The sequence below is a fragment of the Diaphorina citri genome, unplaced genomic scaffold (genome assembly GCF_000475195.1).
Source record: "Diaphorina citri unplaced genomic scaffold, Diaci psyllid genome assembly version 1.1 scaffold227, whole genome shotgun sequence".
In the NCBI taxonomy this organism is placed as follows: Eukaryota; Metazoa; Arthropoda; class Insecta; order Hemiptera; family Psyllidae; genus Diaphorina; species Diaphorina citri.
Window position 1 is genome coordinate 202,278 of NW_007377664.1, and position 14,193 is coordinate 216,470.

The 14,193-nt window shown below is 35.1% G+C and overlaps 2 protein-coding genes across 2 annotated transcripts; both read left to right on the plus strand.

Moving 5' to 3' along the window:
- Positions 1-308: 308 nt before the first annotated feature.
- Positions 309-3,415, plus strand: LOC103506319 (cytochrome P450 4C1-like). The gene is given in 8 exon segments (XM_026821399.1): positions 309-319; positions 390-532; positions 847-1,082; positions 1,121-1,295; positions 1,709-1,869; positions 2,130-2,331; positions 2,557-2,690; positions 2,692-3,415. Coding segments are annotated over 8 exon segments (1,407 nt in total). The 3' UTR covers positions 3,037-3,415.
- A 1,752-nt stretch (positions 3,416-5,167) lies between these two features.
- LOC103506329 (cytochrome P450 4d2-like) lies at positions 5,168-13,480 on the plus strand. Its single transcript, XM_026821400.1, has 11 exons — positions 5,168-5,590; positions 6,539-6,730; positions 6,801-6,831; positions 7,256-7,545; positions 7,873-8,047; positions 9,288-9,440; positions 9,771-10,063; positions 10,874-11,057; positions 11,470-11,633; positions 12,134-12,335; positions 12,600-13,480. The coding sequence occupies exons 1-11, from the start codon at positions 5,555-5,557 to the stop codon at positions 12,947-12,949; spliced, it is 2,070 nt and encodes a 689-aa protein (XP_026677201.1). The 5' UTR covers positions 5,168-5,554; the 3' UTR covers positions 12,950-13,480.
- Positions 13,481-14,193: the final 713 nt, after the last annotated feature.

The window sequence follows — 14,193 nt, forward strand, 5'->3', positions numbered from 1 at the left end:
TAAAGACATTCCTCACTGGAAAGCGTCAAAGAAAGTCATCAAACAATTTGGTAAAACTCGGACAGTCACTCATCCAAATATCAACCAAAGTCAATGCTTCGGACTTAGAAAATTTTGAGATGGAAAATTTTCGCTCTCTTTCTTACTTAATGATTGCATTAGACTGAATAAGTCTACTGAATTTCTGGTTGGATAATTGGATATGAGTAGCTCAGAGGAAGAATTTTGTACGCGTAATCCGGGGGTTGGAGTTCGAAGGAGCGAGATAAAAAATTAGTGAAACATTCGTAGCTTTTCTTCAACAAAGTATGGGTTGGATGTGAGTATTAGGTACCATGGATTTTCATAAAGTTTGTTTTTAAATACCAAAATGAATGTCTATTTTACAGACCACACAAGATTATACGGGTATGGTTTGGGGGAGAGCTGATGGTTTTGGTGGCAGACCCAAGTGTCATTGCTCAAGTAAATACACTTACTCTGACCAAAACAGATGTCTATCAATATTTAGGAGACCCTTATCTCAAGAAAGGTAAGTAAACTATATCTAAAAACAAGTACATGATTGGGCTATAGGCTATAGACGATGTGTATCTTTAAGTTAGACGACTTAGGAACCTCAGCCAATAGTTTGGTAGAGAAGTTGATGATAAAAAAATTAGTTTTTTCATGAAAAGAAGACAAAAACAAGAAACAGACATAAAGTCGTAAAACACAGACATGAAATTTTCTAATGTGATTTTTGGGATCCTTGATTCATAAGGCGTAAGAATAACTAAAAGTTCCATGATTTTACAATTTCATTAATATAAGTGGATGTTAATTTAGGTACATAATATGTTACAGGCATATTTGTAGATAAAGACATTCCTCACTGGAAAGCGTCAAAGAAAGTCATCACTCAAGTATTCGTTTTCAAAGTGCTCAAACAATACATCAAAATCTTTCATGAGGAAAGTATCATCTTGGTGAACAAACTTCAGGAGTTAGCTTACAGTGGTCAACCTTTCTATCCACCTAAATACTTGGAACTAGCTACATTCAATTCCATCATGCGAACAACTCTGGGTGTCAATCCTAACGCTCAGATCAATGAACATCAACCCATGTTACATTTCAGCATTTTCAAAGGAAACTCTTTCTTCCCATCTTGAGAAACAACTTTGTGTACTCTCTGTTTGGATGGAGACAGGACGAGGAAAGAAATATGGGAATTGTTCTCGACTTGGCCCATACTGTTCTAGAGGACCTGAAAACTGATATGAAGAATACGACTGATATTATGAGAGAATCAAGTAAGTTGACAACAAAACTCAGAATAGAATATACCTTGCTTATCTTGCCCGAATAGGACTGAGAAAGATTGCTATTAATATTAAATGACCTTGCTTTTTGGAAGAGGAAATAACTCAAAATTATTCGTAATGTAAGATCAAATTCTATTATGTAAATATTTTTATCGTTCTGTCTCTGTAGTGTAAGAGGGCGCGGGTTTAATGAGTTTAATCCCAATCAAAGCATGGAATTCTGCCATTAAGATACTTGAGAATATGACTGCCTAAAACATGTGGAAGAGGAAATTTCTATCTATATTTCGTAGGTGATAGAATATAATATTCTTCCAATCAACCTTCTTATTAACTTGGCACATATTACATACTTATTATAATTGCTCATCAATATGTTTTGTAATTCATGTATTTACCAGGAACCTCTCTCGCAGAGCTACTACTGCAACAACCAGATATTTCAATGAAAGAAGTAGAAGCCCAAATAGTAACAGTCATAGGAGCTGGTCTGGATACTTCTATGATTCAAAATTCCATGGTCCTTATCATGTTAGCAACTCACCCCGCCGTACAAGAAAAGGTAAGTTAGATATTTTTAGAATATTATACGAGAAAAATGTGAATCCTAGCCGTAAATGAAGGCAGTGTTTTTTTTTTTTTAATTTAAAAAGGACGAGTCAGATTAAATAACCGAGTGCATACCTATAAATACCAGCACAAGCTACAATTTAAACAAAATAAAATATGGGTAGGTACTTGAACGTAAATAATAAGCACTTGAAAACAACCTACAAAACACACTTAATCTCATAAAAATAATACTTTGATTGGGATTTACAGGTTTTCGAGGAAATGGTTCAAGTTTTAGGAGAAGATATCAATGTACTTCCTTCGTATGAGGATCTCATGAAGTTGGAATATCTGGAGAGGGTCATCAAGGAATGTCTACGTATGTACCCAGCTGCACCTTTCACTGGGAGGAAAATAACTGAAGACATCAAAGTGACCACGGAAAACGGAAAAGAATACATTTTTCCCGCAGGTAATGAAATATTCCAATCGCCATTGAAATACCTGGGTCATTAAATTTTATTTGCATGGGAATCATAACATTGTAAACATGTTGCGTATTATAATCATTACCCATTTTATTTATTTATTGAAAGACTATTATGTAATGGGTTTGGTTAAAGCTCATATTGTCGCGAAAAAGTGACTCGTGCTGGGCAGACTAGACAAATAATATCATTTTTTTCAACAATTTCAGGAGTTGCTATAGGAAACCTCTTGTACCACGTACAGAAAAGTCCCGACTATTATGAAAATCCACGTGTATTCGATCCAGACAGATGGCTTCCGGAGAATAGTGTCAATCGAAATCCTCATTGCTATATTCCATTCAACAATTTCAGGAGTTGCTATAGGAAACCTCTTGTACCACGTACAGAAAAGTCCCGACTATTATGAAAATCCACGTGTATTCGATCCAGACAGATGGCTTCCGGAGAATAGTGTCAATCGAAATCCTCATTGCTATATTCCATTCAGTAGCGGACCAAGAAATTGTATCGGGGGCAAGTATGCTATTCTGCAAATGAAAACAATTGTGAGCGCTATACTCAGGAAATACAAAGTGCTCCCCTCAGAGAGTTGTAAAACTTTGAGGGACGTCAGAGTAAGAATGAACTTGACAATGGAGCTCAAGCCTCAGTGCCAGATAACATTAAGAAATAGGAAATCAGAATAGAAGCATCAAAGGCAGATCAGTTAATTGATTAACTATTTTTTAAGCTCTTCCCTATAGGTGTAGAATATAAATACATAAATGTATTTGTACTGCTAGGAGGAGACTGAAAAGTCCCTCTACCGATTCAGGGAGATCTGCCTCATTCCCTGGGTAATCCGCTGAGGGAGCAGGGAAAGCATCTTTTTTTACAACTCAAAACTCATTCAATCTTTACACACTCCTACCCTGAATAAATTGATAGCATTGTAAAGAAATGTTGCAAATTAATGAAAATATTTCGGTATCAATTGTCAATAAAATATTTACATCACATTAGAGGAGAAAAGCCTTTACCAGAATTTTGTGTACAGACTTTCAGTAAAATGTTATTTATTTCACCAATATTTTATTTAACTTTAATTATTACGTTTTTTTTTTCTTTCTTTGTAAATACCTTCTTAGATATAACCTGTACTTTTCATTAAGGGTTTTGTCACTAAAAAGCTAGATTGTATATTTTTTAAATATATAATCAATAAAATATTTACATCACATTAGAGGAGAAAAGCCTTTACCAGAACTTTGTGTACAGACTTTCAGTAAAATGTTATTTATTTCACCAATATTTTATTTATTATTTTTATTTAACTTTAATTATTACGTTTTTTTTTCTTTCTTTGTAAGTACCTTCTTAGATATAACCTGTACTTTTCATTAAGGGTTTTGTCACTAAAAAGCTAGATTGTATATTTTTTAAATATATACGAGTATATACGTACAGATACCCTTATACTAAACAAAAACAAGATACTTTTCTACTAGACCTACAATCTACATAGATAATAATGTGGTTCGCAGAAAAAATTCCCGGAGGTACGGGCCCAGCTTGTTGCTCTTTTTACTTTCCTTATCCTATAGGAAGGAAAGTAATATAATCGGGTCAAATTTTTGATGGTCAATTTTTAGTGCCAAAACACGTTTTGAGGTCCCTAGAGCCTAAATCCAAAGTTTCAGCCATTGGTCCGTGTGTGTATGTAGCTGTCAAATGTGACAAGGATGCGACACGAAACTTTTGGTTAAGACTGATGCAACGCTTGGCGCCATTTTACCGCTTTTTGGCGGTTTTCGGTGTAATTCAATAATATCTCGGGAACGGTATGAGCTAGAGACTTGAAATTTGGTTGGCGGCATTTTACCGCTTTTGGGCGGTTTTTGGTGTAATTTAACAATATCTCGGGAACGGTATAAGCTAGAGACTTGAAATTTGGTATGTAGCCGCTTTTTAGCGGTTTTTGGTGTATTTTAACAATATCTCGGGAACGGTATGAGCTAGAGACTTGAAATTTGGTATGTAGTTCACAAATGAGACAAGAATGTAACACAAAACGTGAGTGTCAAACTAGAACCACGAGATAACATTCCGTAGTAATGGGCTCGGGTTCGACTTCCAATTCTCATGCAACAATAGTTTTCTTTAGAATATAAAATTACTGTGTACCAGCTGTACCTAGTGGCCTTTTTTTCCGACGACCTCCCCATATAGGCACCTTCTGATGGAGTAAAGGTCTACGTTCGGTCTTAGTAGATTCGTACCTAGCACAAGAAAAAAGCTCATTTCATGGCCAAAGCCAGAAAATAAATAGGAGCATGCATAATATCTCGTTATACGTATGATATCTTGGGTTTGAAATAGAAATTCATGGGAAATAAAACAAGCAATGTGCGATCTGTTTTATCACCTAACCTAGAATCTAGAGACGAATTCTGCCTGGATTGGAGTGATTATCATACATTATCGTATAGGTCTCTCTGGCCTTCGTTGACAATGTGGTCATTCCTGTTTGCTTTTTTTTAGAACAAATGCAAAGTTCTTTTCTGCTTCTTCTCCTATTTCTTCTTTCCTCCAGTACCATTTATATTTTTCTAATACTATTAACCATTCACTGAGATTTTAATTCAACATAGACTTTGACAAAAAACAGAGTGCAGATCAAATATTCATTTATTTATTTTACTTTTTAAATATTTTAAGAACGCTTTTTATCCAGTTCCCTGTTTTTTCAAATTAGATTGAATGAATAAAGATTTAAAATGAGAATAAATTTGCATATTTAATCTATAGTGATTTCTAAATCATTAAAGTGCCAGAACAAAAAATGCAAAGTTCTTTTCTGCTTCTTCTCCTATTTCTTCTTTCCTCCAGTACCATTTATATTTTTCTATTACTATTAACCATTCACTGAGATTTTAATTCTACATAGACTTTGGCAAAAAACAGAGTGCAGATCAAATGTTCATTTATTTATTTTAAGAACGCTTTTTATCCAGTTCCCTGTTTTCATTTCAAATTAGATTGAATGAATAAAGATTTAAAATGAGAATAAATTTGCATATTTAATCTATAGTGATTTCTAAATCATTAAAGTGCCATAAGTGATAAGTTTTTTTTTTTTTTCTTTCAAAGTTCTTTATCATATCCAACAAATTATAAAATAATTGAAATAGAGCTGATTTGAAAAATTATTTACCAAGACAGAAGATGATCTCACATCTCAAGAACGATTTAATTCTATTTGTGAGTAATAAATGCTTTTTAGTAAGTAATAAATGCTTTTTAGTGACAGGGGTTTTACCCAACATTTGGATACAACTATACAAGCTAGCCATATTAATCTCAGCATGAGAGTGGAGCCTGGAAACGTACAGATACCCTTATACTAAACAAAAACAAGATACTTTTCTACTAGACCTACAATCTACATAGATAATAATGTGGTTCGCAGAATACCCTGTAGAGAAAATGTAAGGATTTTCTCATGAACATAAACTTCCGAGCTTTAAAATTGGATTCTCGAAGATTTCGAATCAATAGTATACTTTCAGGCCTTATTAGAAGTTGGTTGCTACTGCTGAACAAAATGTTGTCACGAATCATTGTAATGGTAAGTTTTTAATTTTCTTCTAGATCCGAGATAAATAAATTTTAAAATATACCGGTACTAACTATCTAAAAACTATTGGATGCGTGCAAGTAGTATTAGAGTGTAATAAAGTGGTCCAATATGTAGTATTTAGAGCTTGTCACGTGACTTTTGCTAGAGTTTAGGCCATTTTCTGTTTTAGAATCCATACTTCTGGGTGTTCCTCGTCAGTGTGACTTGGAACCCATCATAATTTTCACGAGGATGTACTGATAAATCACTAAAACAAACTATTGGATGCGTGCAAGTAGTATTAGAGTGTAATAAAGTGGTCCAATATGTAGTATGTAGAGCTTGTCACCTGACTTTTGCTAGAGTTTAGGCCATTTTCTGTTTTAGAATCCATACTTCTGGGTGTTCCTCGTCAGTGTGACTTGCCTTTACTATATTGTTGTTGTTTGCAAATGTCGGGTTATTTGACTACTAGGTCATTTTACCTGGGCAAGTAGTATTAGAGTGTAATAAATTTAAGTGGTCCAATATGTAGTATGTAGAGCTTGTCACGTGACTTTTGCTAGAGTTTAGGCCATTTTCTGTTTTAGAATCCATACTTCTGGGTGTTCCTCGTCAGTGTGACTTGCCTTTACTATATTTGGAGTAGAAGAAAGTTATACTACCTATCATGGCAACTACCTGGACCTCTGCCGTTACCAATTCTGGGCAGTACCCTCTTTATCTGGTTCTACGGAGTGTCAAATGTATTCCCGCTAATCAAAATCGTCTTCAAACAATACGCGTGAGTATTGTTTCTTATGAATCATTATACCGGTATATCTTGTATCTGGACTTGCTGTATCTGGACAGTATACCCTCCTGTACGATGACGTACAGGAGCGTATGTTGTGACGTATGTAGATTTTATTAGAATGGCAAATAAAAATTAAATTTTCGGCCTTTTAAATTTACTTTTTCAAAGTTGTGAGTTAAGATTTGGCTTTGTCACGATTTTTTACGTACGAATCGGGGGGGGGGGGGGCCCGCCGGTGACGATGTGTATCTTTAAGTTAGACGACTTTAAGTTAGAGGAACCTCAGCCAATAGTTTGGTAGAGAAGTTGATGATAAAAAAAAATTAGTTTTTTCATGAAAAGAAGACAAAAACAAGAAACAGACATAAAGTCGTAAAACACAGACATGAAATTTTCTAATGTGATTTTTGGGATCCTTGATTCATAAGGCGTAAGAATAACTAAAAGTTCCATGATTTTACAATTTCATTAATATAAGTGGATGTTAATTTAGGTACATAATATGTTACAGGCATATTTGTAGATAAAGACATTCCTCACTGGAAAGCGTCAAAGAAAGTCATCACTCAAGTATTCGTTTTCAAAGTGCTCAAACAATACATCAAAATCTTTCATGAGGAAAGTATCATCTTGGTGAACAAACTTCAGGAGTTAGCTTACAGTGGTCAACCTTTCTATCCACCTAAATACTTGGAACTAGCTACATTCAATTCCATCATGCGAACAACTCTGGGTGTCAATCCTAACGCTCAGATCAATGAACATCAACCGTTCATCCATGCTGTTCATAATGTTTTTCAGGTATATTTGCATACTCCTAGTAGTAGGTTGCATCCCCGCGATTTAAGGGTTCTACAATCTGCCCAAAATAATTTACTTTTAGGTACTCCTAATCATCTTAGTACCTGCAAAAAGGTAATTTGAGAAGTCTTCAGAATCGGTAAAGACAGCAATAGCCATGATACTCGTAGTCAACCTTTCGAAACCGTGACGTTACGTGATTTTAATCAGGTCAAACGCACTAGTAACACTTAAACCTGCGCAAAAAGAATTTCAAAATCTATTGACATGCATGGAAATCATCTTTTGTGTTACCATCTCATATCGAAATTCCATGTTACATTTCAGCATTTTCAAAGGAAACTCTTTCTTCCCATCTTGAGAAACAACTTTGTGTACTCTCTGTTTGGATGGAGACAGGACGAGGAAAGAAATATGGGAATTGTTCTCGACTTGGCCCATACTGTTCTAGAGGACCTGAAAACTGATATGAAGAATACGACTGATATTATGAGAGAATCAAGTAAGTTGACAACAAAACTCAGAATAGAATATAGCTTGCTTATCTTGCCCGAATAGGGCTGAGAAAGATTGCTATTAATATTAAATGACCTTGCTTTTTGGAAGAGGAAATAACTCAAAATTATTCGTAATGTAAGATCAAATTCTATTATGTAAATATTTTTATCGTTCTGTCTCTGTAGTGTAAGAGGGCGCGGGTTTAATGAGTTTAATCCCAATCAAAGCATGGAATTCTGCCATTAAGATACTTGAGAATATGACTGCCTAAAACATGTGGAAGAGGAAATTTCTATCTATATTTCGAAATATTTTTATCGTTCTGTCTCTGTAGTGTAAGAGGGCGCGGGTTTAATGAGTTTAATCTCAATCAAAGCATGGAATTCTGCCATTAAGATACTTGAGAATATGACTGCCTAAAACATGTGGAAGAGGAAATTTCTATCTATATTTCGTGATTAATGGATATAAATTTCGTCCACAAACACCACGATGAAACACCAAACTTTTGATGGTTAACATCAATACTGCGGTTGGTGGTTGACAATAATCCAAAATAAATAATTTCTTTAGAATATAAAAATAATTGTCAATGGCCTCTTCTGCGAAGACCTCCCAATATAGGTAGGTGTGTCTGGTAATAAATTAGCACAAGAAGAAAGCCACAAATATTAAGATATTATTTAGTCCGTTATAGGTACATATGTCATGGTTTAGAATTAACTATTCATGGGAAATAAAACAAGCAATGTGCGATCTGTTTAATCAGCCAGATGAACTCTAACTAGATTGTAACAAAAGTTTTTTTCAGCTTCTTCTCCTTCTTTTCTTAAGCTATGTCTTTTGCTATTCCTCCAGTACCATTTTTATTTTTCTAATCTCATTACCCATTATCTGAGATTTTAATTCAACATAGAATTTGACGAAAATAGAGTGCAGATCAAATTTTCTTTTATTTATCTTTTTGAACTATTTTAAGAACACTTTTCATCACGTTCTCTGTTTTCATTTCAAATTACTTCCACTTTGAAATTAAATTAAACAAACAAATATTTAAAATAATAATAAATTTGCTTTTTTAAACTATTGTAATTTCTAAATTTTCAAAGTGCCAAAAGTGTCAAGTTTTTTAAGCTCGTCATCATATGCAACAAATGATAAAATAATTGAAATAAAGCTGATTTGAAGAATTATTTACCAAGACAGAAGATGATCTCGCATCTTATTCAGTAACTCAACTTGAATATCTCTTTGCAGAACACAGGTGGTAAGATTCTGGATGGGAACAAATCTGTGGATTTTCGTGGCAGACCCTAATGTAGCTTATCAAGTTAACAACCAAGCTCTTCAAAAATCAGACGAATACACATATCTAGGTCAACCTTTTCTTCATAAAGGTAAGGTTGGATCTAATTTTTCACTTTGTTCAAATGTGTGTCAAACGATTATGTTTGTAGAGACCGTTCAAATTAATGACATTTCTACCTCTATACAAATCATTACAATCAATTTTCAATTCAATGTTTCCCCCTTAAATTTGCAAGGTAGGTACTCCAAAATTGCGGTTATATGTATGTACATCCTACACCCTCATTTCATTATGATTTCAGGAGTTCTCACGATCAATTTTCAATTCAATGTTTCCCCCATAAATTTGCAAGGTAGGTACTCCAAAATTGCGGTTATATGTATGTACATCCTACACCCTCATTTCATTATGATTTCAGGAGTTCTCACTACCAATGATTTGCCTCATTGGAAAAAGTCTAGAAAAATATTCATGAACGGACTCAGTGCAGAGAATTTAAAGTCGTTCATTCCAATATTTCACGAAGAAAGCTTGAAAGTGATGGACATAATTAAAAAATACGCTATCACACATGAAAATGTTTACCCTCCTAAATTGTTCTACAGGTATACCCTATCATGCATTGCTAAATGTGTTTTAAATTTCGATATTGAAATGAAAAATGAAAGAGAAAATCAAGATTTCATCGAAGGAGTTCATAAAGTGTTTGAGGTAAGTAAAAAATATATAAGAATAAGTACAAGTAGTGCTTTATTTAGACTGTCAGCTTAGAACAAGTTGTTAGTTGTTCCATTATACCAACTTCATTATTTTGTATCGTATTTATTCATGTGTATGATTTTCTAGGATTAATTATTAATCAGTCTATTGCTATATTTCGTAGGTGATAGAATATAATATTCTTCCAATCAACCTTCTTATTAACTTGGCACATATTACATACTTATTATAATTGCTCATCAATATGTTTTGTAATTCATGTGTTTACCAGGAACCTCTCTCGCAGAGCTACTACTGCAACAACCAGATATTTCAATGAAAGAAGTAGAAGCCCAAATAGTAACAGTCATAGGAGCTGGTCTGGATACTTCTATGATTCAAAATTCCATGGTCCTTATCATGTTAGCAACTCACCCCGCCGTCAGTCTATTGTCCTTCCTAGCTGTTTAGGAGTAGGTTCACTCATATACCCACAGCCCTCTGTGTAACTGACTGACTCACATACAACCGTATACGTTTAAACCCATAGGCGAAGCGAACCCCGCGAAGCCTCAAGTGATCAACCCATCATGTTGCTTAATCCGAGAGTTACAACGAGTTTAAAACTCACTTTGTGCCCCCGGACCTTAGCGATTTTCTAACATTCCTAGCTATTGAAAACTTTTTTGTTTTGCTTATAGTATTTTCAACTTCGAGTCATCATCCCACTCTACCGCAACTTATTCATATACAGGGTGGCCCCGGACCTTAGCGATTTTCTAACATCCCTAGCTATTGAAAACTTTTTTGTTTTGCTTATAGTATTTTCAACTTCGAGTCATCATCCCACTCTACCGCAACTTATTCATATACAGACTGGTGGGATTGAGAAGCAAAGAATTAGAAGTAATTGAAAGAAATATACAGTATGCGGAAAATATTATCCTGCATTATTACAAGCAAAATAATATGACTTATGAAACCACGGACTTTGATGAAATTCATAGTAAGAGATTTTCATAATACATAAACAAAACTTCAATTTTTACTTTCCTTACCTTTTAGGGCGTAATTGTTAAAGTGTACCAAATACAGTTTGTTTAACACAAAGTTTTGAAACCATATGTACGTCAAAATGTGCTTAAGATTCTGCCCAAGATGCTCAAAACTGGAAGAGAAATGTGATAAATGATAGATTATGTAGATCAAAATGTGTCTGGGGTGGGTTTCCAGAATTGTACGGTTTGGCCGCTTTCTAAGCTTAAGGTCATAATTTTAAAACTCCACCTTGACGCTTAACTTCATCTTCAACAGGAAAGTCATTTCTCGATTGCCTAATTCAAGGAACATCAAGGTCATAATTTTAAAAGGTCATAATTTTAAAACTCCACCTTGACGCTTAACTTCATCTTCAACAGGAAAGTCATTTCTCGATTGCCTAATTCAAGGAACATCTGAAGAAATGCAAGAAAATTACATAGCTCAAGTGTTGACAATGATTGCAAGTGCAACAGACACATTGGTTTCCGAACATGCCAAGTTACTAATATTGTTAGCACAGAATCCTCATATTCAGAAAATGGTAAGTAAAATAATTAAATTTGCTTGGCCAATTTCTGTCTGCTTGTTTCAATGACTCGAGACTTGGCACAATAATTTTTCAAAACCTCCGAAAAGTCTAGCACGTGTTTCGTTTTTATAGACTCATCTTATACACTTACTAGCTGAATTCCGTCGCTTCGTTCCGGAATCCCGCTAGTTCATCCCGAGGCATGGCCAAACTTGTAGAAAAGGCATGGCCGAACTTAGACTCATCAGCTAGACATAAATATGTTACGTATGTAGCTCTGTGCATGTGACTCTGAACCCGCGAGTAGAGCAGCAGAAGTGTATGGACTAACATATTGAGAGAGGGACTGTAACTTGTGCGGGGTCTGGCACACGTGTGCAGGTTTTCATGAACCCGCGAGTAGAGCAGCAGAAGTGTATGGATTAACATATTGAGAGAGGGATTGTAACTTGTGCGGGGTCTGGCACACGTGTGCAGGTTTTCAATTTCGAGACAATATTATTTGCTCACAGGTTTACAAAGAAATATCTGAAGTACTTGGTAACGACTTGACTAGTTGTCCTACGCAAGAAGATCTAATGAAGTTGACCTACTTGGACAGAGTGCTCAAGGAATCATTACGCATGTGTCCTGCTGTTCCTATTACAGCAAGGAAAATTACCGAGGATCTGAAGGTTACCACAAAGGATGGCCAAGAGTATGAACTTCCTGCAGGTAATATTGTCAATGTTTGCAACCATTGATATCCAAGATTAAATGCATGTGTTCCAAAATTATTGACCTTTTATTTTATACGTACCAACCTTTAAATATCTAAAATATATATAGCTCATTTGAAGTGTGGATGTGGTTCTAGATATCACAAACTGACTTTCTCAAAATTTGCATGGTAAGTTTGTCCTTCAGGACCTTGCAAAAGGCTTATCCGATTTAGTCCTTGGTGAGTAATAACAATAACCTGTATTTTTATGTTAACAGGAGTCAATGTTCTCATAGCAACCGGTTTCATGCAGAACAATCCTGAATATTATGAAAACCCTCAAGTCTTTGACCCCGACAGATGGCTCCCCGAAAATGTTTCAAAACGTCATCCCTTCTGTTATCTCCCATTCAGCAGTGGTCCTAGGAATTGTATCGGATCGAGATACGCCATGTTTCAGTTGAAAACAATGGCCGTTTCAATTTTGCGTGCCTTCGAAATCATGCCGACCAAGAATTGCAAAAAGTTTGAAGACATTAACGTTATCATGAGTTTCACAATCAAACTAAGCAAGACCTGTGAAGTGACGTTTAGAGAGAGAGAGAAAACTCTTTGTCATCATCAGTAAGTTGCACTAAACTTCCACGCAATATTTGGTAGGTTGAATAGAGTTAAATGTGGCTTTTTGGCATAGGCTACAAGAAAGCAAGAAAGACGACATGGTTTTTCTCATGAAAATCTTTTTATGAGCATGTAATATCTATATGTATGTAGGATGTAGAAATTATGTATGTAGGAATTATGTATGTAGTTTGAAATGGGTTGTTAAGATTTTCACCGGAAATTGTTTTTTCTGGTTACATGTATATTCTGAAATAACCTATGTTGAATGGTACACAACAAATAAGTACATAAATATGTATGTATATCAGTAGGCATATTTTACTGTATACCTACTAGTTACTAGTAGGTAAGTACACATTGTAATATAATTGCTTGGGGTGGATGGTTTATGGGATTATTATTTTTATGGGTTTAATATAATATTTTGTTCATTATAGATAATAATCTTGTCAGAAGACAAGAGACTAGCACCTATTAGTCCTATTACTTACAAATGATCGATGTAATGGATAAGGAGTTTAAAGAGGAAAAAAAAATGAAAAAGCCTCAGTGCCAGATAACATTAAGAAATAGGAAATCAGAATAGAAGTATCAAAGGCAGATCAGTTATCAATTAACTATTTTGCTCTTCCCTATAGGTGTAGAATATAAATACATAAATGTATTTGTACTGCTAGGAGGAGACTGAAAAGTCCCTCTACCGCTAGCGGATTACCCAGGGAATGAGGCAGATCTCCCTGAATTACCCTGGGTAATCCGCTAGCTGAGGGAGCAGGGAAAGCATCTTTTTTACAACTCAAAACTCATTCAATCTTTACACACTCCTACCCTGAAGCTGAGGGAGCAGGGAAAGCATCTTTTTTACAACTCAAAACTCATTCAATCTTTACACACTCCTACCCTGAATAATGATAGATTATGTAGAACAAAATGTGCCTGGGGTGGGTTTCCAGAATTGTACGGTTTGGCCGCTTTCTAAGCTTAAGGTCATAATTTTAAAACTCCACCTTGAGGCTTAACTTCATCTTCAACAGGAAAGTCATTTCTCGATTGCCTAATTCAAGGAACATCTGAAGAAATGCAAGAAAATTACATAGCTCAGACTCCCGCCCGGGGCGGATTTTATCCTGAACGGATTAGGTTCGTTTTCGGGACGACTGGCTTTCTCCTATCCTGCCTTCCTTCTCTATTCCATTTCGGGACGATAAGACCTTAGCAGTTACAGTTCCCTCTATCAAACCCCCTTTT

Bases quoted from the DNA above. Each gene is read 5' to 3' on its own strand.
- LOC103506329 (XM_026821400.1), top strand. From the start codon at position 5,555: ATGATCTCACATCTCAAGAACGATTTAATTCTATTT. The intron at 8,048-9,287 runs GTAAGTTGACAA...ACTCAACTTGAA, and splicing joins TGATATTATGAGAGAATCAA to TATCTCTTTGCAGAACACAG. The intron at 9,441-9,770 runs GTAAGGTTGGAT...TTATGATTTCAG, and splicing joins TCAACCTTTTCTTCATAAAG to GAGTTCTCACTACCAATGAT.